At 42.7% G+C, this 22,317-nt stretch overlaps 2 protein-coding genes across 4 annotated transcripts; one reads left to right on the forward strand and one right to left on the reverse strand.

Moving 5' to 3' along the window:
- The first annotated feature begins 822 nt into the window (after nt 1-822).
- Nucleotides 823-3,340, forward strand: adipoqb (adiponectin, C1Q and collagen domain containing, b). The gene is made up of 3 exons (XM_023976812.2): nt 823-913; nt 1,907-2,273; nt 2,423-3,340. The coding sequence occupies exons 2-3, from the start codon at nt 1,949-1,951 to the stop codon at nt 2,986-2,988; spliced, it is 891 nt and encodes a 296-aa protein (XP_023832580.1). The 5' UTR covers nt 823-913; nt 1,907-1,948; the 3' UTR covers nt 2,989-3,340.
- A 2,750-nt stretch (nt 3,341-6,090) lies between these two features.
- On the reverse strand, nt 6,091-21,284 carry LOC111956797 (WW domain-containing adapter protein with coiled-coil). 3 transcript variants are annotated; one of them, XM_023977423.3, is made up of 13 exons: nt 21,033-21,284; nt 20,786-20,819; nt 18,750-18,936; nt 17,848-17,927; nt 14,579-14,694; nt 12,589-12,683; nt 11,936-12,196; nt 11,086-11,211; nt 9,944-10,095; nt 9,584-9,669; nt 9,221-9,398; nt 6,865-6,992; nt 6,091-6,740 (listed from the first exon to the last, which is right to left on the reverse strand). In XM_023977423.3, exons 1-13 carry the CDS (start codon nt 21,071-21,073, stop codon nt 6,671-6,673), a joined length of 1,554 nt encoding a protein of 517 aa, XP_023833191.1. In that variant the 5' UTR covers nt 21,074-21,284; the 3' UTR covers nt 6,091-6,670. The 3 variants fall into 3 exon arrangements, with proteins under 3 accessions (XP_023833191.1, XP_023833190.1, XP_070292644.1); XM_023977422.3 differs by having other exon boundaries at nt 9,221-9,401; XM_070436543.1 differs by having other exon boundaries at nt 9,221-9,401; nt 21,071-21,140.
- Between the last annotated feature and the right edge of the window lie 1,033 nt (nt 21,285-22,317).

Genomic DNA, 22,317 nt, shown 5'->3' on the forward strand with positions numbered 1-22,317 from the left:
AAATTATAGAGCCAAATTAAAAGTTTTAGCTTCACTGTTCAAATACATTTGTAGGGGAGTGTATCTGATATGGTGGCTGTAGTGGGGCAAAGTAACATTTCTCTAACTTGTATTTGTCGAGGCTTCTTCTTCCAGGTGTGAATCAGATGACTGAGTAATCGGTTCTAAGGTCCTCATGACTGTCGTAAATTTGAGATTTGTATCCACATTATTATAAAGCCCCACACACTCACAGTTTTCAGTTACTAATACATTGATGTCTCCAGAGAACAAATAAACCGACATTTCAGGTTTTTCAAATAACTGGCGTTAACATGTCCAGTTGATAGCGGACAATGATACAAATGTTTTCAGAAGACAATTTCCACCACAAATGTGTTAAGTGTGTCTGACAACACCATGTCTACGTGACAAGGCAAACAAGTAAAGATAGCTTTGTGGATCGGTTGTCTTGGGAACGAGATGATTCACGRCAGGGACTTTTGTGCCACACATATTTGGAATGGAAAATAAACATTAGCCCTCGTTGATCAAAGGTTTCACCAGGTAAAAAAAAGAAGAGATTATGCTGTTTCTGGAGAGAAATTGTTCACCTTAAGTCCCCTCCCCCCCTCTCTAAGTGACACTGTGACCAGACTGGCAGAGAGTCAGAGTGGACAGCCATGGTTAGGGGGGAGGGAAYGAGGGGGCACTCTAATCCCCACTGCCCTTTTGGATCAGCAGGCCCATAAATAAAGTAGGACAGAGATAAATATAGTGTGACAGGCAATCAGTAATAAGTTGCACATGTCCCCCAAGGACACTGGCCACAGGACAACTGGACTGTGACACACTGCAGCGCTGAGTGAGGGTGGTTTTCTTAGGGGGACGCCACTGAACACTCACCTCTCCGAGGGGGAAAAACATAGACAAGGTAAGGGACTGTAACCTCTGACCTTTGTGGCAGGTTTACAGGTATTGGCAAAGCATGTGATCAGATGATGTTATCGCTAGGGAGAGGGGGTCAACTGTCCAGGGGAACACTGTTTACCTATTCACTGTAAACATTTTGGATAAAAAATTGTTTCATACAACTTTTGAGTTATTTTCTTTGAAGTTGTATTGTATCTTTGCTGGTAGATGGCAATGATTTTGGCCAAGAGCATTATATGTATAGCTTTTTGTTCATTCGCCTCTTAACTGCAATAGCGTCTTTCATTTAGACGTTAAGTACCCGGCAGAAAACCAGGCATGGCTGTACAGCGTGTGCCTTACAATCAATAGCTGCCGGGCGCTCTGGAATTATACGTTTCACAGCATTTAGTGCATGTCCAGACCCCCCAAAATGTTTTTCTAGCGTACATGTAGCAGGCATAAAAAAGTTTTGGGGGTCTTACCATGCCTTAGAAGTATTCCATGTTGTCATAATAATGCKAGTCAAAAAATGGTCAGAGGTCAAATATGGGTCAGATTACGGTAATATTGCCCAAAAAGATCCAGTAAAACTTCTTCAACACTATACATGTCCTTTGCTCAAAGCAAGCACTTTGCAGATGGACTCACCACCAAGTGACCTCAATATGTCATACAGTTTTAACTAAATACTAAAAGGTGGAACTTGTCAGAGGTTTCTCCTTATCCAATATCAATTTACAAGCACTCACTCTCAGGGACATTGCATGCCTTGGGCATGGGGCCTAGCCTTGACCCAAAGTGAGAGAACGCTTGCTTTATTTAAGCTTTATTTAACTAGGCAAGTCAGTTATGAACAAATTCTTATTTACAATGACGGCCTACACCGGCCTAACCAGGACGATTCTGGACCAATTTTGCGCCTCCCTATGGGACTCCCAATCACGGGCGGTTGTGATACAGCCTTGATAGCACTAACCTGTGTGATACTGATGTGTGTTTATTGTTCCATCAGTGTCAAAGGTTATACAGGTTGAGGGGTTATATAGAAAGTGCCATGAAGCTACTGTGGAGCCTGCTGCTGCTGGGCCTGCTGCTGGCTGGGAGCTTTAGCGTGGCTCAGGAGGAAGATGGAGAAGAGGCAGAGGAACCAGCCGAGGAGGCAGCTGTAGAAGATGAAGAGGCAGCTGRAGAKYKTGAAGAGGCGGCGGTGGAGGTGGCAGAGCCTGAGGGTCCTGGGACAGAAGCCGGCCTGACTGACGACCGGCAGCCTTGTGCCATGTGGATGGGAGGAGTGCCAGGCACTCCAGGGCACAGTGGGCACCTAGGGAGAGACGGGAGAGACGGGCACGATGGCCCTCGAGGTGATAAAGGAGACACAGGTAAGAAGACCAACTGTACTTTGCTGTTGCTACAACATCCAAAGTTCACAGTAAATCTAATCACAGTAACCCGCATGAGGCACAGTCAACGAACACCAGTACAGGCCTCTAAGTTCGCCCCGACTCTGGTGATGTCTTTGTGTGTACAGGTGAACCAGGTGAGAAGGGAGAGCCCGGCGAAAAGGGCGACAACGGCGCTCCGGGACCTCGCGGTTTCCCGGGCAACCCCGGTCTGAAGGGGGCACAGGGCGAGAGRGCCCTGTTATATCACTCCTCCTTCAGCGTGGGCCTGACAGATCCCGTCCCCGCCACCAACGTTCCCATCCGTTTCAACAAATTCTTCCACAACGAGCAGCACCACTACAATGACGTGAGCGGAAAGTTCCATTGCCTCCTCCCAGGGGTCTACTTCTTCACATACCACCTCACAGTCTACACCAAAGATGCTCGGGTGAGCCTGTTCAAGAACGACAAGCCCGTCATGTTCACCTATGACCAGTACCACGAGGGCAACGTGGACCAGGCCTCGGGGGCCCTCATACTGAGGCTGCAGTCTGGGGACGAGGTTTGGCTGCAGATCTACGGAGATGAGGATTTTGGGGGGGTGTATGCTGACAACACCAACGACTCCACCTTCTCCGGGTTTCTTTTGTATCCCGACATGGGAGAGTTGGAGGAAAGGAGACGTCGCTCTGTTGGAGTTAGTAGACACTGAGGTTGTGCAGGACCTGAAGGGTGATATATAGAGTTGGGTGGGCTGCAGCGACTTTTTCCTGCTCTATAGGCATACATTGCCCTCTGACTGGGGACTGTGGGGGGAGGGGTAATAAGTAGCTTCTAAAATTAGTACGTTTTTAAAAGGGTGCACCAAATGTTTTAAACTTGTGTTAGTTCTATAATCTATAACCTGTTCCGTTTCAATTGTTAGGTGGATTCTAGCATTAGAGACATTAGTATTCAATATAATAAGTTGTGCACAGACAAAAAGCTTATTGCCTAGATGGCTTTATGTCAGTGTCACATATTGTGTCTGTGAAATAATAAAATGTGTTATAGCAAATGTAAAATGTCATCAGATATGCTTTCTTTGTCAGATAGCCATTTCACATAGCAGTGGTTTGTAAACAAGATCAGCTGCTACGATAGGGACGTGGGTAGGTTTGAGCAAATGTGTCCAAAACACTTCAGGAGTGTGGCAGGCTAGTCACCCTTTGGACATTTGCTGACTCCCATTTAGCCAAACAGTCAGGGTTTGATGACTAGGGCTTTTATCTTTATCATTGGACAAAAGTTACTTGGTGGATGCAATCCCCAAACTGAATAAATCTGTATTCTAGTAAAAACTTGCTCAAAGAAGTTTCACTGTGCTTGTCTCTATGCCAACATTGAGGCTTAAATAAAAACTGGAGATCAGTGCAAATTGTTGTAATGTGAGCAGTGGCTTCTTGATGTGACTCAGGGAACCCACCTCCAGAGCCAATGGGTGACCTCCATGTACATTGCGTCACTTGATCATGGACCAATTATAACTAAGCTCTTCATTCTGGAGGGTCTATAGTGCTAAGACTAAATAGTAACGAAATATTATCATGCTGCTATTGGCCACTGAAAGGGTCAGGGYACCACAAGAGACTAGTCAGGTCCATATGAGTAGTCAATAGTACCAATAGATGTGTGTTGAGGAATTTCTAGAGTAGACAAGTGCCTTGTTCAGGGACTTGATACAATAAGTGTTTACATGATCGGCATGAGGGTTGCATATGTGTTGGTTTGCTAGTTAACAGACACTTATTGGTTGAGAAGAAAAAAAGACCCAAGTCAATGACAGAATGCTGGCCATAACACCTGCCTATGAAGGCCCCAATGGAAAATTAATACCTACCCATCTCCTGTTCAATGTTACGACCCACTTCCTAATGTTGCTAAGGCTCTTGAACAAAACTATGACGACGAGAGACAGAAATGTAAATATGTATTTTATACCTCAACCTTCAAATCATGGTGCTCTAAAAATAGCTCTATACCATAAATAGTAAAAAAAAATATATACACAATTGCTAGTGAAGAATGTAAATGCTTATGAAAGATAACCTCTGATTCATTGCTTTAGGCACCATCAAATCCTTAATAAGGGCCACTATTCATGCATGTATCCAGTTGCTGAGGTCCACTGATTGGATTCATATTTCCTGATTGAAACGTAGGTTGAAGATATCTTCAACCTAGATTAAAACCATCCATCAAAATTCTGAGGAATATGACAATGCAAAACTTGATGAGCTCAGACAGCTTGAACAGATAGCAATCAGCAGTGAAAGASGTAATGACAGGGAAGTCTATTCAGTAACCATTGAGAAATATGCAAAATGTTAATTAAATGCCTACAAGGGAATCTAGGAGACAAGCCACAGAACAGAATGATCATTGCCATTTCCAGCTGTATATTGCCATCTAGTGTCACATGACAGGAGCAACTGAGCATCACGTTTGAATTAGCACAACTGTACTTTTGTGTTTGCAGGTTAAGTACGACCAACATTTCTGAATTCATGCAGCAATCATTAAAATGACGAGCATGTTTACAACACACAGAAAGAAGAAAGATTGTGCTTTGTCATGGAGCGCACTCGTTTAAAGGATTGGGGTGTTTTGTGTCATCTTCGGCAGGTTTTGCAGTTGGAGGCAAGGTACCATTTAGCTTTTAACCACATCTCTGGAATAATGCATATGCCTGCTTGCAAACATCCGTATAACAGTGATAAATAAAATGAGAATATCAAGAGATTTGTGGTAGAATAATTTATTTTATTCTGATATACTTTTAAAGAAATAATATACAAAGCTATTTTCGCCCCATCCTCACAAAAACCTCTGGTCCCCCACTATCTGAAAAGTGCGTACGTCACTCCAGTTCTACAAACCAACGCTTTGGCCAGTGCCTTCCCAATTTCAGCATGCCACTGATTGATCAGAGAGGTCTTAGGAGAAGGAAGGCGAAGCTAAGTTTGTGGATGTGGAAGAGTGAGACAGCATTGTCGTGTGAATGTTTCATTGTAAAATAGTTACTTTATTTAGTGAGGCCTAAAAAAGTTTAACTCCGGTAAAACAAAATGTTGCAAAAGTTAACTACGGAGTCCATTTAATTACTGCTGTACTGGCTTAGCTAGTATAGTCAGGAGAAAGGTGAGTCCCATGAAAAAATTATCCCATCCTGTTCACAAGGACACAATGAATAATGTGCAATAATTTAGGTTTACATAACCACGTGAAACTAAAGACCCTTTAACAATTTCGCAAGAAACTGCACATGATAAGGAATGAATTATTCTGCAGACTCAAGCCAGACAAAACAGACAAGCTTACAAAACATCAAAGTTCAGGGGAAACAGGGAAAATAATCAAGTACAGATTAAATGGGAGTTTAGATGCAGGGTTAAGTCTACGGAGGGTATTCAGAGGGTGTGGAGGACGAGAACGTTGCCCTTTATTGTAGGATTATTGTAGGGTTTAGTGATAGGGACTGGGAGGTTACCAGAAGGTTACTCCATGGGGAAGCATGTTCTGAGAAGTCTCCTGGCCCAATGTTAGAGGAGGTCATAGCCATGTTGGGGTGGGAAGTTAAGAAGTCTACAGACTATTTCCAACCAGCAGGAAAGTGGGGAGAGAGCATGGACAGACAGACAACTTCCATCAAGCAGCTATGCATCTTTGTCAGATCACATTAAAAAAGTACTCCTAATAATGAACCCATGATCCTGGGACTGCTAAATTCATGATTCCTTACTATATGAGTCTGGAAGGAATCAAAGTTGGCTCATTCAAGAATCTTCTTTGCACTCCTTCAAGTCTATGCTGAAGAAGTGTTCATGAATCAGTTGATTCATACATCTCAAGCCAATCTGAGTTCACGCTAGAAACTTCAGTTCAGCCACAAGTCAGTGGAGAAAAGTACACATTCCCAACCAAAACTGGCTATTCCAGAGGAAAAGCGAGAAATTCTCAGTTTCTCCAGTGCAACAAACAGTCCACGATTCCAAAAGGCGGCAGCTGTTTCTCAGGTAAGAAAAAGTTATGACCTGTATGTTCCTCAGAATCAACCGGTTTGGGTGTCCATGAAACGCTCAACTAGGCTTCGTATTCTTTCAGCCTGCAGTTTCATAGAAAATTYTAATCTTGGACGCCTAATAAAATATACACTTTCAGGGGCTTRGGCAATGGTACGCTTCATTGCTTGGCTCATGACGTCTTCAACAGGCCCAGACTCTTTTCCGTATTCCTCATTTGCCCTTTGGTTCATGAKGTTACAGAAGTGTTCAGTCCAGGGCACAGAGGACCGCGTTGAGGGCTTCGACTGCAGTCTTAAGCAGTTCACCGTCCTTCGTCTCCCACACAGGTTCTCAGACCATGTAAGAGTTCTGATTCTTCAGCTTGTCCAGTTCTTTGCTCTGCTGTCTAAGGAACAGTATTCTGGGAGAAAGAAAAGGACACAGTTTTAAGAAAATAAGCAATTTATCGTGTGACATATAGACACAATTCCTAGACAAGACAATTATGATGTGTGTWTGTGTGTGCTCGCTTGTCATGTTCTCACCTCTGTTCCCTCAGCGTGGCCTGGATCTCACACACTCTGACTAATGATCTGAGGTTTTTGAGTTCAGTGCAGATCTCAGACATGTAGAGACTGCCCATGTTGTGGGCATCTTCCCGTAACCGTGCTGCCTGAAAGAGAAAGGTGGAGCTGGTTGAGAGAGTGCACCAAAACACAAATGAACTTTTAGCATGGAGCAAATATCAGAAAGTAAAAATAAGCTTCTTCAGAAGGAAATCACCAAATCAGAAATGTGTTTCAGTACCGGTTAGTCAGACTACCGAAAAGCCAACACAATATCTATAGGGTCGTAGGCCTGCCTATTGGTTCCATAACCTGCTATCAATGTGTGCAAAAGAAGTGAAAGCAAGTGAACCCTTGTCTGTGTACCCTAAGGCAGGCAGCTTATCTGCTGCTTCTGACTAGCCAGCTCCAGCATTTTTTGGTAGTTCAGCTCTTTGTAGTTGAAGTGATGGCTAAATATATACTATAATGTCTCTTTTCTATCCATCAGGTCTCCATGAGCAGGTGTAACTGAAATGTTTGATCATTGAAAGGCGAGTTTGGCTTTTTTGGCTCCCAATATGAAATTGCCTGAGCGTGGCCTTGAGTATAGCTACTGCCATGTACAGTTGAAGTCGGAAGTTTACATACACCTTAGCCAAATACATTTAAACTCTGTTTTTCACAATTCCTGACATTTAATCCCAGTAAAAATTCCCTGTCTTAGGTCAGTTAGGATCACCACTTTATTTAAAAAATGTGAAATGTCAGAATAATAGTAGAGCGAATMATTTATTTCAGCTTTTATTTCCTTTATCACATTCCCAGTGGGTCAGAAGTTTACATCCAAATACTAATTGAGTGTAAGCATTGCCTTTAAATTGTTTAACTTGGGTCAAACGTTTTGGGTAGCCTTCCACAAGCTTCCCACAATAAGTGTTTTGGCCCATTCTTCCTGACAGAGCTGGTGCAACTGAGTCAGGTTTGTAGGCCTCTTTGCTCGCACACACTTTTTCAGTTCTGCCCACAAATTTTCTATGGGATTGAGGTCAGGGCTTTGTGATGGCCACTCCAATACCTTGACTTTGTTGTCCTTAAGCTATTTTGCCACAACTTTGGAAGTATGCTTGGGGTCATTGTCCATTTGGAAGACCCATTTGCAACCAAGCTTTAACTTCCTGACTGACGGSTTGAGATGTTGCTTCAATATATCCACATAATGTTCCTTCCTCATGAAGCCATCTATTTTGTGAAGTGCACCAGTCCCTCCTGCAGAATAGCACCCCCACAACATGATGCTGCCACCCCCGTGCTTCACAGTTGGGATGGTGTTCTTCGGCTTGCAAGCCTCCCTCTTTTTCCTCCAAACATAACGATGGTCATTACGGCCAAACAGTTCTATTTTTGTTTCATCAGACCAGAGGACATTTCTCCAAAAAGCACAATCTTTGTCCCATGTGCAGTTGCAAACAGTAGTCTGTATTTTTTTGGTGGCGGTTTTGGAGCAGTGGCTTCTTCCTTGCTGAGCGGCCTTTCAGGTTATTTCGATATTGGACTCGTTTTACTGTGGATATAGATACTTTGTACCCGTTTCCTCCAGCATATTAACAAGGTCCGTTGCTGTTGTTCTGGGATTGATTTGCATCCCATGATGTCAAGCAAAGAGGCACTGAGTTTGAAGGTAGGCCTTGAAATACATCCAGATACACCTCCAATTGACCCAAATGATGTCAATTAGCCTATCAGAAGCTTCTAAAGCCATGGCATAATTTTCTGGAATTTTCCAAGCTGTTTAAAGGCACAGTCAACTTAGTGCATGTAAACTTCTGACCCACTGGAATTGTGATAGTGAATTATAAGTGAAATAATCTGTCTGTAAACAATAGTTGTAAAAATTACTTATGTCATGCACAAAGTAGACGTCGCAAACCGACTTGCCAAAACTATAGTTTGTTAACAAGACATTTGTGGAGTGGTTGAAAAAGTAGTTTTAATGACTCCAACCTAAGTGTATGTAAACTTCCGACCTCAACTGTAGGTACGAAATGTGATTGTATAGTAGTGCTATTTTAAACTGCTGTTACTTAATAATATGCACACAACTCAATGACATGCACATATCCTACTAACATCAATGCATGACTACTAAATTGCGATCACATAAATCTTAATTTAACTAATATGACCTTCTGTGTATTCCTGTTATATCCACACAGTGTGGTATTATTTTCATGATGAATATTGAACCCATTCAAATCTTAGTCATATAGTTGACAGATATTAACATACAAACTACTAACTCGGTGTTCCCATATGTTGATCATCCCGTTATCGCACTTAACAGTGGAGCTCCTACCTGCTTCTCGATGTGCTCGGCGGGCCAGTTCTGGACGTGCCTGATGAGGTTCTCATCAAAGTGAGAGGCCAGCGAGGGAGTGAAGGAGCCGGGAGTGCTGGACTGGGCTGAGGCGACATTGAGAACCGAATGGCCGCCGGTGGCGTTGCCGTTAGGTCCTGATGGCGGACTCCCCTGACTGCTGGACCAGAGAGAAAGCAGAGTAGTTATAAGGAGAGTAAGGCTCCGTCCAGAAACAACCTCCAGTCTACCACCTACACACTTGTGTTGATTGGAAAAGTTTGGATAGGTGGCTACTACAAAAGCGCTTTTATACATCCAATCCTTCCAGATATACACAAGTGCCTCTATATTTCAAACTACCTCCGCTGTCGGAGAGTTCGGGGGTCCTCTGGATGTTTCTCTGCTGAAGCCTGTTGAGAAACTGGTCCTGGTTTCACTGGGGTAACCTACAGAGGCACAGAGGGGAGAGGGAGGGATGGAGAGAGTAAGCCATTAAAAAGGGAGTGTGTACGAGATAAGGAAACAATTAAGAAAAATAAAGCAAGAAACCGGGAACGAGAGAAGAGAGCAGAGGTGAATGGAGATAAAAGAACGGTGACGTGGGGAGAAAGAAACACAGATCACAGGGTTGAAATTATTATTATTATTTCTTGTAAACAATACACCCCCAATCATAACAATATTATTTGACAAGTTTAGAGTTTCCGTGGAGGTGCTGACCTTTGGTTGGGAGGAGGCAGGAGGCATGCTGAGTGGGGGTTTCTGGTTAAGGAGGTTGGTCTGGGGCGTGCCGTTCCTGGGTGACACATATGAGCGTGGTGAGGAGGTGTCCGACATTAGCGATATGGGTGACTGACTTGCCTGCTGGGCCGCTATTGGTTCATGTCCAGGAGGGGAATAGGACAAAGGAGGAAATATTTTTAATGATAGCAACCGTAATCTCACATACAAAAGATTATTACTATACGGAACAAAAATAAACGCAACAATTTCAATGATTTGACAGTTCATATAAGGAAATCATTTAATTTAAATAAATTCATTAGGCCCTAAACTATGGACTTCAAATGAGTGGGCAGGGGTGCAGCCATGGGTGGGCATAGGCCCACCCACTGGGGAGTCATGCTCAGCCAATCATAATGAGTTTTCCACACAAAAGGGCTTTATTACAGACAGAAATACCAACCCCCCCCCCCCCTCAGATGATCAGGTGAAGAAACCAGATGTGGAGGTTCTGGGCTGGTGTGGTTACACGTGGTCTGCGGTTGTGAGATCGGTTGGACGTACTGCCAAATTCGCTAAAATTACGTTGGAGCAGCTTATGATAGAGAAACTAACATTCAATTCTCTGGCAACCACTCTGGTGGACATTCTTGCAATCTGAGACCAACACTTTACATGTTGCGTTTATATTGTTGTTCAGTATATAAATTATAAATATGCCTATAAGGACCGTTATTTTAAAGGTTTTATTTTTCTTATGCATCCAAAACTTTGTGAAACTCAGTGGCTATTGTTGCTTTGAGGCCTACRCTGGTTAAATGCGTCAATAGCAAAGTTTTCTAGATTATTCAACAGAAAACCTAATCAGATGTTGACCTGAACTGAAGGACGCCCATACACCTTCTTGAGAGATAAGTAACATTTCCAGTTACATATTTTAACAATAACAGCTTCCATGAAAACATTTAATAGGAGAATGCTTACAATGTATTTCTTTCTGAATAACATGTCAGAGTGCAATGTAAGCATAGCTCTTTTTACCAACCACAGGACACTGAAAAATCTGTAAAACCAGTCTAGCTAACAAAAAGAAAGGCATCAAAAAGATCACCCGAAAGGTGACATAACAGCGGCCATACCTTGGTTGGAGGATTGTTGAGCAGCTTGGGAAAGCAGAGAAGTGATGTTGAAAGCAGATGGTCCAGCAGTGAGGAGTTTATGAAGCATAGACTGCAAGGACGCTTGGGTGACAGCAGCCGCGAGGACTGTAGGAGGGAAAACACACACAGGACAATGAGAAAAATACAGATACGTACACACAGATAAGGCAACAAACTTGTGTATGTATGTAACACATACACAGATGGGTCCATACATATACATTAACAAAGGGCAAGAGAGGAGAGGGGTTGTTGAGTGACACAGTGAAAAGGAGGTGAGCAGACATGATATAGGCTATACAAAACTGTCATTGAATGGGTGGTTTAATTTGATGATTTTATATTTACAACCCATTGGTAGGTAGGCAAGAATCCATTTTCTCAGGATCACTCATCCACAACAAAAGCACCCACCAACCCTTCGCCTCGATTAAGCTACTCCCTATATCGTGAATTGAGCCTATTCAATATCTGCTCGGAGTAAGAGAAACTCGAAACCAAATGGGATCAGACTGAAGATCAAATCCACGTTGGTTTTGTGGTCATATAATAACTCCAGATATCAGAAAATCCAAATGTGTGTTTCACATTTCAGTACAGCGGTGGGGGGGGAAGGGGGATAAGTCCCTTTTTTTTTTTTTTTTTTTACAATACTTATGCTCCATGAACATTTGCAAAGAAAACATGACACTCAGATTTGCCCTTTGAGCCCAAAGTCATATTTTGTGACTTGGGGCTTGTGCCAATTAAGCCTTTTTCAACCGGGGAGCCATTTGAACTCAGGTACACTAAAGATCAAGAAGGAGAAATGTGGAATTGGCCAACTCACCCTCATTGATCTTGGCCATGTCCATGCTGCCGTTGTTCATCTGCAGGGTGGCTTGCAGCGCTGGGAGGAGCTGCCGCAGGAGGGCGGGGTCTTGGAGCAGGCCCGAGGCCTGGGTTTGGACAGAGGGGGACACCGGGACCGTGGAGGAGGAGGAAGATGAAGGGGTGGGGTTAGAGCCAGAGGCTTGGTTCAGGCCCGGATTGGTGGAGGAAGAGGACTGAGAAGGTGCAGAGTTGGAGGACTTGTCCCCTGAAGTGCCCTCTGTGAGGCAAAAAGAACAACAAGTTAGGACTGCGGACACTGGCTTGACACACATAGGATGCACCTCTATAGTTCATAGTGACTTCCTTTCCTCCTCAACTTTTTTCACACATTGAAAAGGTGATAGCCATAATGCATAGAATTGTCAAGTCTTTTCAGATCAGTGCAGAGGAAGGAGAGGACACAAGGAAAATAAGTAACTTCTCACTATTGACACATTGGCCATATTATAAGACTGTAGATGATTTCATATACAGGTATAGTCATAATATCACAACAAAAAGGTACTCTTTAAATAGGCAGGCAAGTCAAAATCCAAATGTTACTGCTGCATCTGAAACCTAGACTACTACACCTCCCATACGCTCTACCTCTGTAGTTTTCATACTCACTTGTGGTGGCTGTGTCGACAGACTCTCTTCTGTAGTCCCGGTCTTTGGGGAAAGTGTTGGACTCCCTCTTAGATGGGTCTTTCTGCCTCTGCTCTCTGGACACAATGAAACACAAACGCAAGGTCACTGTCAGGTTGAAGTTCAATTAAACGGAGTGTAATTGCTGGTTGAATACAGATTGGGAATGTAATTTCATGTTCAGACTTCTGTCAAAATGTGTAATCTACCAATCTCCGCTTTGGGACATAGGGCCTAAAAACTCAATTTTATTTGTTGCCTGTTTGGTTTTTCCCATTTAGAATTGTTCCGTTTTTTTCAGGTTTTGCCTTTCTTTAAAATCAATACACAAGTATATATTTTTAAACCTGCATATTTAGTTAATATTGCCTGCTAACATGAATCTCTTATAATTAGGGAAATTGTGTCACTTCTCTTGCGTTCCGTGCAAGCAGTCAGGGTATATGTAGCAGTTTGGGCCGCCTGGCTRGTTGKGAACTGTGTGAAGTCCATTTATTCCTAACAAAGACCGTAATTAATTTGCCAGAATTGTACATAATTATAACATAACATTGAAGGGTGTACAATGTAACAGCAATATTTAGACTTAGGGATGCCACCCGTTAGATAAAATACAGTTCCGTATTTCACTGAAAGAATAAACATAGTTTCCGGATTCGACCATATTAATGACCAAAGGCTCGTATTTCTGTGTGTTATTATGTTATAATTAAGTCTATGATTTGATATTTGATAGAGCAGTCTGTAGGCAGCAACAGGCTCGTACGCATTCATTCAAACAGCACTTTCGTGCGTTTTGCCAGCAGCTCTTCGCAATGCTTCAAGCATTGAGCTGTTTATGACTTCAAGCCTATCAACTCCCGAGATTAGGCTGGTGTAACCGATGTGAAATGGCTAGCTAGTTAGCGGGGTGCGCGCTAATAGCGTTTCAATCGGTGACATCACTCGCTCTGAGACTTGGAGTAGTTGTTCCCCTTGCTCTGCAAGGGCCGCGGCTTTTGTGGAGCGATGGGTAACGATGCTTCGAGGGTGGCTGTTGTCGATGTGTTCGTGGTTCGAGCCCAGGTAGGGGCGAGGAGAGGGACGGAAGCTATACTGTTACACTGGCAATACTAAAGTGCCTATGAGAACATCCAATAATCAAAGGTATATGAAATACAAATGTTAGAGAGAAATAGTCCTATAATTCCTATAATAACTGCAACCTAAAACTTCTTACCTGGGAATATTGAAGACTCATGCTAAAAGGAACCACCAGCTTTCATATGTTCTCATGTTCTGAGCAAGAACTTAAACGTTAGCTTTCTTACATGGCACACATCGCACTTTTACTTTCTTCTCCAACACTCTGTTTTTGCATCATCATTATTTTTTATTATTTTTATTTTTTTTATATATATTTTTTTTAATCGGCCGATTAATCAGTATCGGCCTTTTTTGGTCCTCCAATAATCGGTATCGGTGTTGAAAAATCATAATCGGTCGACTTCTACCTTGTAGCGAAAATTTTATTGAAAAGGGTTTTGAGAAAGCCTTTCCATCGTTGTCATTAGCATCATCGCTAACGGCTAGGCATACACAAAGTAGACAGATGCACGCACAAACACAGGGGAATTCCCACGTTGCTCTACAGAAGGTTGAAAGAAAATACTAATTACTGATGCATTTTGAATCTTGTCGTGTGAAAATTTTGGGCAAATCTAATACATTTAATATTGTTGAATTCCGTTTTAATGTCTGGATTCAGCGATTCCGTCTGTGTTTTCTGCATCAGGGATGTTATAGGCCCCTACAATAATTCAATCAATGAAATTAGGCTCATAAATATGTTATAATGGGCCGTCGGACTACGGCAGCCACGCGGCTGTGGATTCTGTATTGAGTTTTAGGGTAGAAACGGAAGAGTTGAGGGAAAAGAGGAGAAGAGTATGGCGCTTAGGAGTGACACTTTTTCCATGATTCAAGGCCTTACCTCTCCAGCCAGTCTTTGGGCTTCTCCCATTGAGAGACCTCAGTCCTGCAGTTGTAGTAGTACTTCTTGCCGGAGGAGCTGATGTGCTCGGACCAGTCGTCTGCAGGCTCATGAGGCTGAGGGAAGAAGGCACGACAAATAGGTTAACGAACACTCTAGGGTAGGTTTTGCAGAGTGCAAACAAAGTTCGAATCCACATTTGAGGAAACAGCACTAATGTTCTACCTAGCACTTTTCCAATTGTTTTTATTTTGTTGATGAAACTGAGGCGAGGGGTGTCAGGCAGTGGGAATGTTTTTTTCCGTAGTACAGATCTAACATGCATGCAATGGAAGAAAATCAGTGTTCATTGTTTGCAGTAACTTCTTTGTTGTAATATCCCAAACGGACGTGGAAGTATCACCAACTAAGGATTCTAGCTTTAAGATCAAGTAGGCCTACATTCGGGGATGTGATCAGCACTACATGGAAAATCAGGGGAAAGGCCAGTGATCAGATTCACATGTAAAATCCTGTGTGGGGATCCTTGCTTCAAGTATTGGGCCTAACGTTCGTTTTATGCTTAGAACCATTCTATAAGAAGCAACCGATGGTTTATCTAGAAAAACACATTTAAGTCTAATTTGGATGGGTCAATACATTTTTCTTTTACAACATACAAAAAGCAATGTTAGAAGGCATCAAGTAAATACAATAGAGGAAATAAATACAGGATGTGAGCATATAGGCCTAGACTTCGCACGGTTGATAAGAGCAAGTTACCTAAACCCGCACACTATTTAGGCTAGTCTGCCTCGGTCAAATGTGTATGCCTATATGCAGGGTGTATGCCTATATACTGAAACTCTCTGCTTATCCCCGTTACACTGACTATCCTGTCTACACAGAGAACATACTCAACAAGGCTAGCAGTAATACTCGGCTCGTGGGCCAGGCTCCGAGGCATTCATTTAGGTCATTTACAGGTGTTCTCTTGACAGTGTTGAAAGACTTGAAATGCATCAAGGGGCTGATATCTCGATGCAAAAGTAACTCTACCCCATTGTTTCACTGCAGAAGGGAGGGGGTGTGTTTTTGGTTGTGTATGTATGTATGTATAACTGTGGTGAGCTGCGGAAAGAATATCCTCTTGAACGACTGATCACCATCATGAACACCAGAGAACAACCAACCAAAATCGCATCCTTTGATTAGATTTTTTCATTTTGATTTGATTTTACATAGACATTTGAATGTGTAGTCCAGTTTCGTGTGACAAATGACCTCAATTGGCTTTGTCATCCGGACAGAGCCAATTGAGGTCATTTGTCACACGAAACTGGACTACACATTGAAATGTCGACGTAAAATCAAATCAAATTTTATTTGCGACTTTGTAAACAGGTGTAGACTAAACAGTGAAATGCCTACTTGTGGGCCCTTCCCAACAATGCAGAGAGAAAAAAACTAGAAAGATAACAAGAAATAAATACACAATGAGTTACGATAACTTGGCTATATCCATGGGGTACGAGTACCGAGTCGATGTACATATTGGAAGGGGTAAAATGAATAGGCAACAGGATAGATAATAAGCAGAAGCGTATGCAGTAGCTCAGCATTTAACACCATAGTATCCTCCAAACTCGCCATTAAGCTCGAGACATTGGGTTTCAACCCCGCCCTGTGCAACTGGGTCCTGGACTTTCTGACGGGCCGCCCCCAGGTGGTGAGGGTAAGAAACAAAATAGCTACCCCGCTGATCCTCAACACTGGGGCCCCACAAGGGTGCGTTCTCAGCACTCTCCTGTACTCCCTGTTCACCCATGACTGCGTGACCATGCACGCTTCCAACTCAATCATCACGTTTGCAGACGACACTACAGTGGTAGGCTTGATTACCAACAACGACGAGACGGCCTACAGGGAGGAGGTGAGGGTCCTCAGAGTGTGGTGTCAGGAAAATAACCTCACACTCAACATCAACAAAACAAAGGAGATGATCGTGGACTTCAGGAAACAGCAGAGGGAGCACCCCCCTATCCACATCAACGGGACAGCAGTGGAGAAGGTGGAAAGTTTTAAGTTCCTCGGCGTACACATCACGGACAAACTGAAATGGTCCACCCACACAGACAGTGTGGTGAAGGAGGCGCAACAGCGGGGGCAAACTACCTGCCCTCCAGGACACCTACATCACCCGATGTCACAGGAAGGCCAAAAAGATCATCAAAGACAACAACCACCTGAGCCACTGCCTGTTCACCCCGCTATCATCCAGAAGGCGAGGTCAGTACAGGTGCATCAAAGCTGGAACCGAGACTGAAAAAAAGCTTCTATCTCAAGGCCATCAGACTGTTAAACAGCCATAACTAACATTGAGTGGCTGCTGCCAACATAGACTCAAATCTCTAGCCACTTTAATAATTGATGTAATAAATGTATCACTAGTCACTTTAAACAATGGCAGTTTATAATGTTTAAATACCTTACATTACTCATCTCATATGTATATACTGTACTCTATACTGTACTCTATCTACTMCATCTTGCCTATGCCGCACGGCCATCGCTCATCCATATAGCTATATGTACATATTCTCATTCATCCCTTTACACTTGTGTGTATAAGGTAGTTGTTGTGAAATTGTTAGATTACTTGTTAGATATTACTGCACTGTCGGAACTAGAAGCACAAGCATTTCGCTACACTCATACACATGGTTAGCATTAACATCTGCTAACCATGTGTATGTGACCAATAAAATTTGAATTGGTGTCTTGAGTCAAAAGAGTTATAGTACAAAAAGGGGGGAGGAGTCAATGCAGATAGCCTGGGTAGCTTTTTGGTTAAATATTTAGCAGTGTCATGGCTTGGGGGTAGCTGTTCAGGGTCCTGTTGGTTTCAGACTTGGTGCACCGGTATCGCTTGCCATGCGGTAGCAGAGAACACTATGACTTGAGTGGCTGGAGTCTGACAATTTTTAGGGCCTTCCTATGACACCGCCTGGTATAGAGATCCTGGGTGGCAGGGTGCTTGGCCCCAGTGATGTACTGGGCCGTACGCACTACCCTCTGTAGCGCCTTGCTGTCAGATGCCAAGCAGTTGCCATTCCAAACGGTGATGCAGCCAGTGAAGATGCTCTCAATAGCACAGCTATAGAACGTGCCTATGAATTGTATATGAGTTTGTCCTGTGGATCAGGGGCCCATGCTGTATTATTATAACCATAGCCTGGTGAATGCCTACTTTCAGAAATAATTTGTTCAAGAAGAAAGAAGTATCTTACTGTGTCTGACGCCTTGCTTTGATTCGAGTGGGAGTTGGAGCTGTGGTTGTGCAAATTCTCTTGCGGAGAGCAGCTGGTACCTATAAAATAAACAGTATGATGAGAACACTTCTGAGAAATAAAACAGAATTAGAAATGATAGACATGACAAGTTAGGCTACCCAGACATTGAACAAAATATTTGTGCAGCATCATGGAATTTACAGCGGCTATCCATTTTATGAAGTACCCGGGTACAGTATGTCGAAAATGTATACTTTAGTGCACAAGAGAATAATACTAATATCGCCTTGGTGCATGTCAGTATTAGCATTCTACAGCGCTTGCTCATTTGGCAAGACAGTAACAAGTTAACTAGCTAAAAACTGGTGCCCAGGCTACCGTATACTAGCACTTGTGGAACATCAGCTACATAACTTATTATGTTAATGTTGCATTGATGTCTGTGTATAGACTTGACCAACAGTTGTGTGTATATCTTCAGTCAGGAATTGGGCCTTAGAATAGACTTCAGTGATTTAAATATTTCCAGCGGTCAATGTCTTGTTGTACGCGAGTATCTATGCATGTTTTGAGCAGGTGACGTGTGCAYAAGTCCAAGTGATTTTAATAACCCAATCAACAGTGTATATATATTTTAAGCAGTTTGATGTATATATATTATTTTAGTTTGATGTAGGATCTCGCTAGCCTGGTCCCAGATACAGCCAACTCCAAAAGGTTGCTTGGCATAACGAAGACCACAGGAATTGGCTAAACAGCACAAACATATCTAGGACCAGGATAAGCTCTCATCTGGCTGAACAAACGTACAAGCTTCTCTGTGCACACAGTACTGTTGACAAGCATACAGAGAAGGGAACATCTGTATTTGTGTGTAGCTCGGTTCTCTTTGGGCTTACCACCATCTTTGCCTCGGAGTGTGTGAAATGTTTTTGTTTTGCTGTGCCCGTCGCTGTATTTATTGACCGGACTTTCATCAGAGCGCCGGAGCATTTTGTAGGGCGGTGTAGGATCTGATAACCCATCTCGCATTTTATCGTGACCGTGAAGGGTGGTAGATTGACTCTTTGGCTGGGATTTGTGAGTCTGCAATACAAATAGACTTGTGTTAGTCAACATATCAATACAAAGCCACCTCTTCTGTTTGATAAACACCTGACATTATACTGTAGGCCTATTATCCACTCTTGACATTGTGCTGTAATTCTCATTCCTGCCTATGGATGCACAACCGTTTGTATTGTTTTTTTATTCCCTAACCTTAACCCAATTATTTTTGCCTGCATTTGTCAGTACGGTTCTGTAATTGTTGCACTTTTATAAAGCATCTTACGGTGGGTAAATCTTTGTGCAGTAGGTAAATCTTTGTGCAGTATTCAGATTAGAAAGCTATGTAGTTGGCTAGCTAACTTTCGGTATAGGTCGTTATCAATAAAACGCCACAACATGGTGAAGAGCGATCGATTTGGCTGCTGGGGGGGAAAAGGAGACCCGAGCTCTGCAAAAACCATTGACAGCTACGGTTTTAATATCATCACCTCTTGAAGAGCATAGTCAGAACTACACATTTCCACATTTAACTCTGTAAGAGTTATACTGCAAGTAGCATCATGCTTTTCATGGTCAATGGCTAAACATCAATGCATAATGTATTTTCAAATACGTGAGTGTAGCCTATCCATTTGTCACGTCGCTAGCTAAACAACCAACGTGTCATTTCGCTTGCTTCATCAGCGATTGGGATTTTGGAAAGAGCTTGACATCTGCAACTCCTCATCCTGGTAAAAAGTTGTCAGTCGGACTACTGTTATCACCACCATAGATCAAACAGTATTTGGATATCGCCATCTTGTTTATCCCCTCAAAGTTAGCTTGTTAAACTAGCCATATTGACGTGATATGTGATTAGCTAGTCAATTTGATGTGGTCCATCAATCAATGTAGCCCATCATGTCTGTCAGCAATTGTGATTAAACACTATTTAAAACAATGTTGAAAATGGGATAGCGTTATCTAACTTCCCTAGGTAACAGAGCTACGTTGGTTGGAGAGAAAAAAGTACACTCACGTTAGTAGGTCTACTTACCACACTGTTTAGCCAACTGTACAACGTTTCTACCGGTAACTTGCACAATAAACATTATCAGCCAACAGTAGGGCCTACATCGGCAAATGCGCCCTTCTGCTTGACAGGCAAAGCACAAAGGCTTGTCAGGTAGCTATCGTTCACATATATCAAATTAATGGTGGTTGATTTTCATGGAATAATCGGAAATGTGTATTTCTGACTGTGCTCTTCAAAGGGTTATTACAACCAAATTGTTCATATTTATTTAACAATCCCTTGAAAACGTCATGTAGTTGTCAATGGTTTCAGCGCTCTGCACCTTGACGTTGTATTGATAAAGACCTAGCTATAGTTAGCTCTTACTAACGTTAGCCAGATAACGTTACCTAGCAGAAGATAATTATCCAGCTACACTGGCTAGCAAATTGGCTATTTCGTTAGTTATATACGATATGGTTATGCTACATTCGTTATCCTGCTGGCTATCAAGGCCTGCAATTTCAAGCTATCTCGTAAAGGTAAACATGGTTAGCGTTGGCTAACGTTAGCTAGCTACGTCACGGGAAACCAGTCAGCAGTTAGTTAAGTTAGCTTTCTAGTTAACCATCAGTTGTTTCTAAACACATTAACGTAGTTAGTTAGCTAGTGTAAATAACTAACGTTAGATGTAGGCCAACGTATATTCAGTAACGTAATTTTGCACAAAACTGAGCCATGGTTTGGGAGTTGCAAAGCCAGGCTGAGGCCTGCCTAGCTTACGAGTTAATTAGGTGGCTATTTTAACCAGTTATAGTAGCTAACTAAGTTAGCTAGATAACATACTTGTTAACCAGGCAGCTAGCTAATTAGCCTGTATTCACTATTTACCTGATAGGGTTGGGAATCCCTTCGGTCGTTGCACCTGAAATATAAGAAAATAAAGTTAGCCAAGTTATAGGGCACACATCTAAAATGTTGATGCCGTCTCTGCTCGCGCTGCAAAATATGCTACAAGTAGCTAGCTAGCGAAAAGCGAGTTAGCTGTAACTAGCTAGACATGCTAGTTGGCAGCATTATTTTAAAGATGTGGAGGAGCCGTCAATGAGAAGTGGCAATAAAATGTATTGTCGTTTACCCATCGCTGAGTCTCGGTTGTTTCCTAGCATGCATTACCATCAATGCCGTGTTGATGTGTGTGTGCGCGCGAGGGGGTGAACTATGGACAACAAAATAGTATTCTCGTCTTTGGTAACTTGATCTTGGCGATGTCTCTGTATTTAGTTAGCCAGCTAGGGACGCTAGCAACTAAATTTGTACAGTGGCTAGCTACGCTATGTTGAAAGCGGCCTTTGGTACATTATTTGCTCGCCTAAACTGCACAATCTATCCGGTGCAGTGCAAGGAAACAGACGAAGCAACGCTAACTGCCCCGCCTCCAATGTCTTAGCTATTTCCGGGATACTCCCATGTCGGAAAAGAGTCGCAAACCCTTTATAAATTATGATTTGCAACGCAGTCTTACAAATAACTTTCTCACCAAGAAAGGTGGACACAGAGGAAATACAGTGGTTGAAATAACAACACAGCCCACCTAACTGCTAATGCACATGGCTAAGAAAAGGAGATGATGAAAGCAAGGTTCACAAAAGTAATTATAAAAGTGGMAGGCATATGCACTTTCCCCTACCCCAGTAGCCTATTTCGATAGTCTAAAAAAAACTCTCACAGTGCCCAATGCAACATTAAATTATAAATCAATCACTATCCCCTTCCCCTCATGTTCTTAGTTCATCCATGGGCTTTGCAAAGCATTACCCAATCTAATCAAAGCGATAGTTTGTTGAATTTCACAGCACTAGGCTGAGACAAAAGCCTAAATAGACTGGCCCTTCGGGACCAGTAAGAACACTTCCCATATTTTGCAGGGATTGAGCCTGGTCTGGATAGCCTACCAATCAGGACCAATGCTGTTTTTATGTATCGCTGTCTGTCTTGTCTGTCTAGTATGTCTGTCTGTTAATCTATATAATGGCAAGGAGACATCAGACCATGCCTTTGTTTGGCCTCTGCTTTCCAATGCCTGTTCTGGTCCACTCAGATCCAAATGAACCGACCTCGTGATATAGAACTGATGGGGAAACGTGTAGGGCGAGGGGGACATTTGCACCAAAGTTTTATTGAACCTTTACGCTTGCCTGGTAAATTTGGGTCAGAGCTGGTGACAGGTCACATGGACCAATACTGTCTGGATCAGACTGGTTCTTATTGCTTTTACTCTATGTTTGTCTCTTATTTTGTTCACGTGTGGATGTTCAAATGGACCCAACATCTCACGTTATAGAAGGAGAAACGTCCATGGAGTCATTTTCTCTCTGGTGAGTGTTACCTAATTTGTACTGTGCTGAGCTTGCTGAATTGCA

The sequence above is a fragment of the Salvelinus sp. IW2-2015 genome, linkage group LG32 (assembly GCF_002910315.2).
Source record: "Salvelinus sp. IW2-2015 linkage group LG32, ASM291031v2, whole genome shotgun sequence".
Classification (NCBI taxonomy): Eukaryota; Metazoa; Chordata; class Actinopteri; order Salmoniformes; family Salmonidae; genus Salvelinus; species Salvelinus sp. IW2-2015.

Bases quoted from the DNA above. Each gene is read 5' to 3' on its own strand.
- LOC111956797 (XM_023977422.3), bottom strand. From the start codon at position 21,073: ATGGTAATGCATGCTAGGAAACAACCGAGACTCAGCGATGG. The intron at 11,212-11,935 runs GTGAGTTGGCCA...TCCCTCCTACAG, and splicing joins CATGGCCAAGATCAATGAGG to TCCTCGCGGCTGCTGTCACC. The intron at 10,096-11,085 runs GTATGGCCGCTG...ATGAACCAATAG, and splicing joins TCAACAATCCTCCAACCAAG to CGGCCCAGCAGGCAAGTCAG.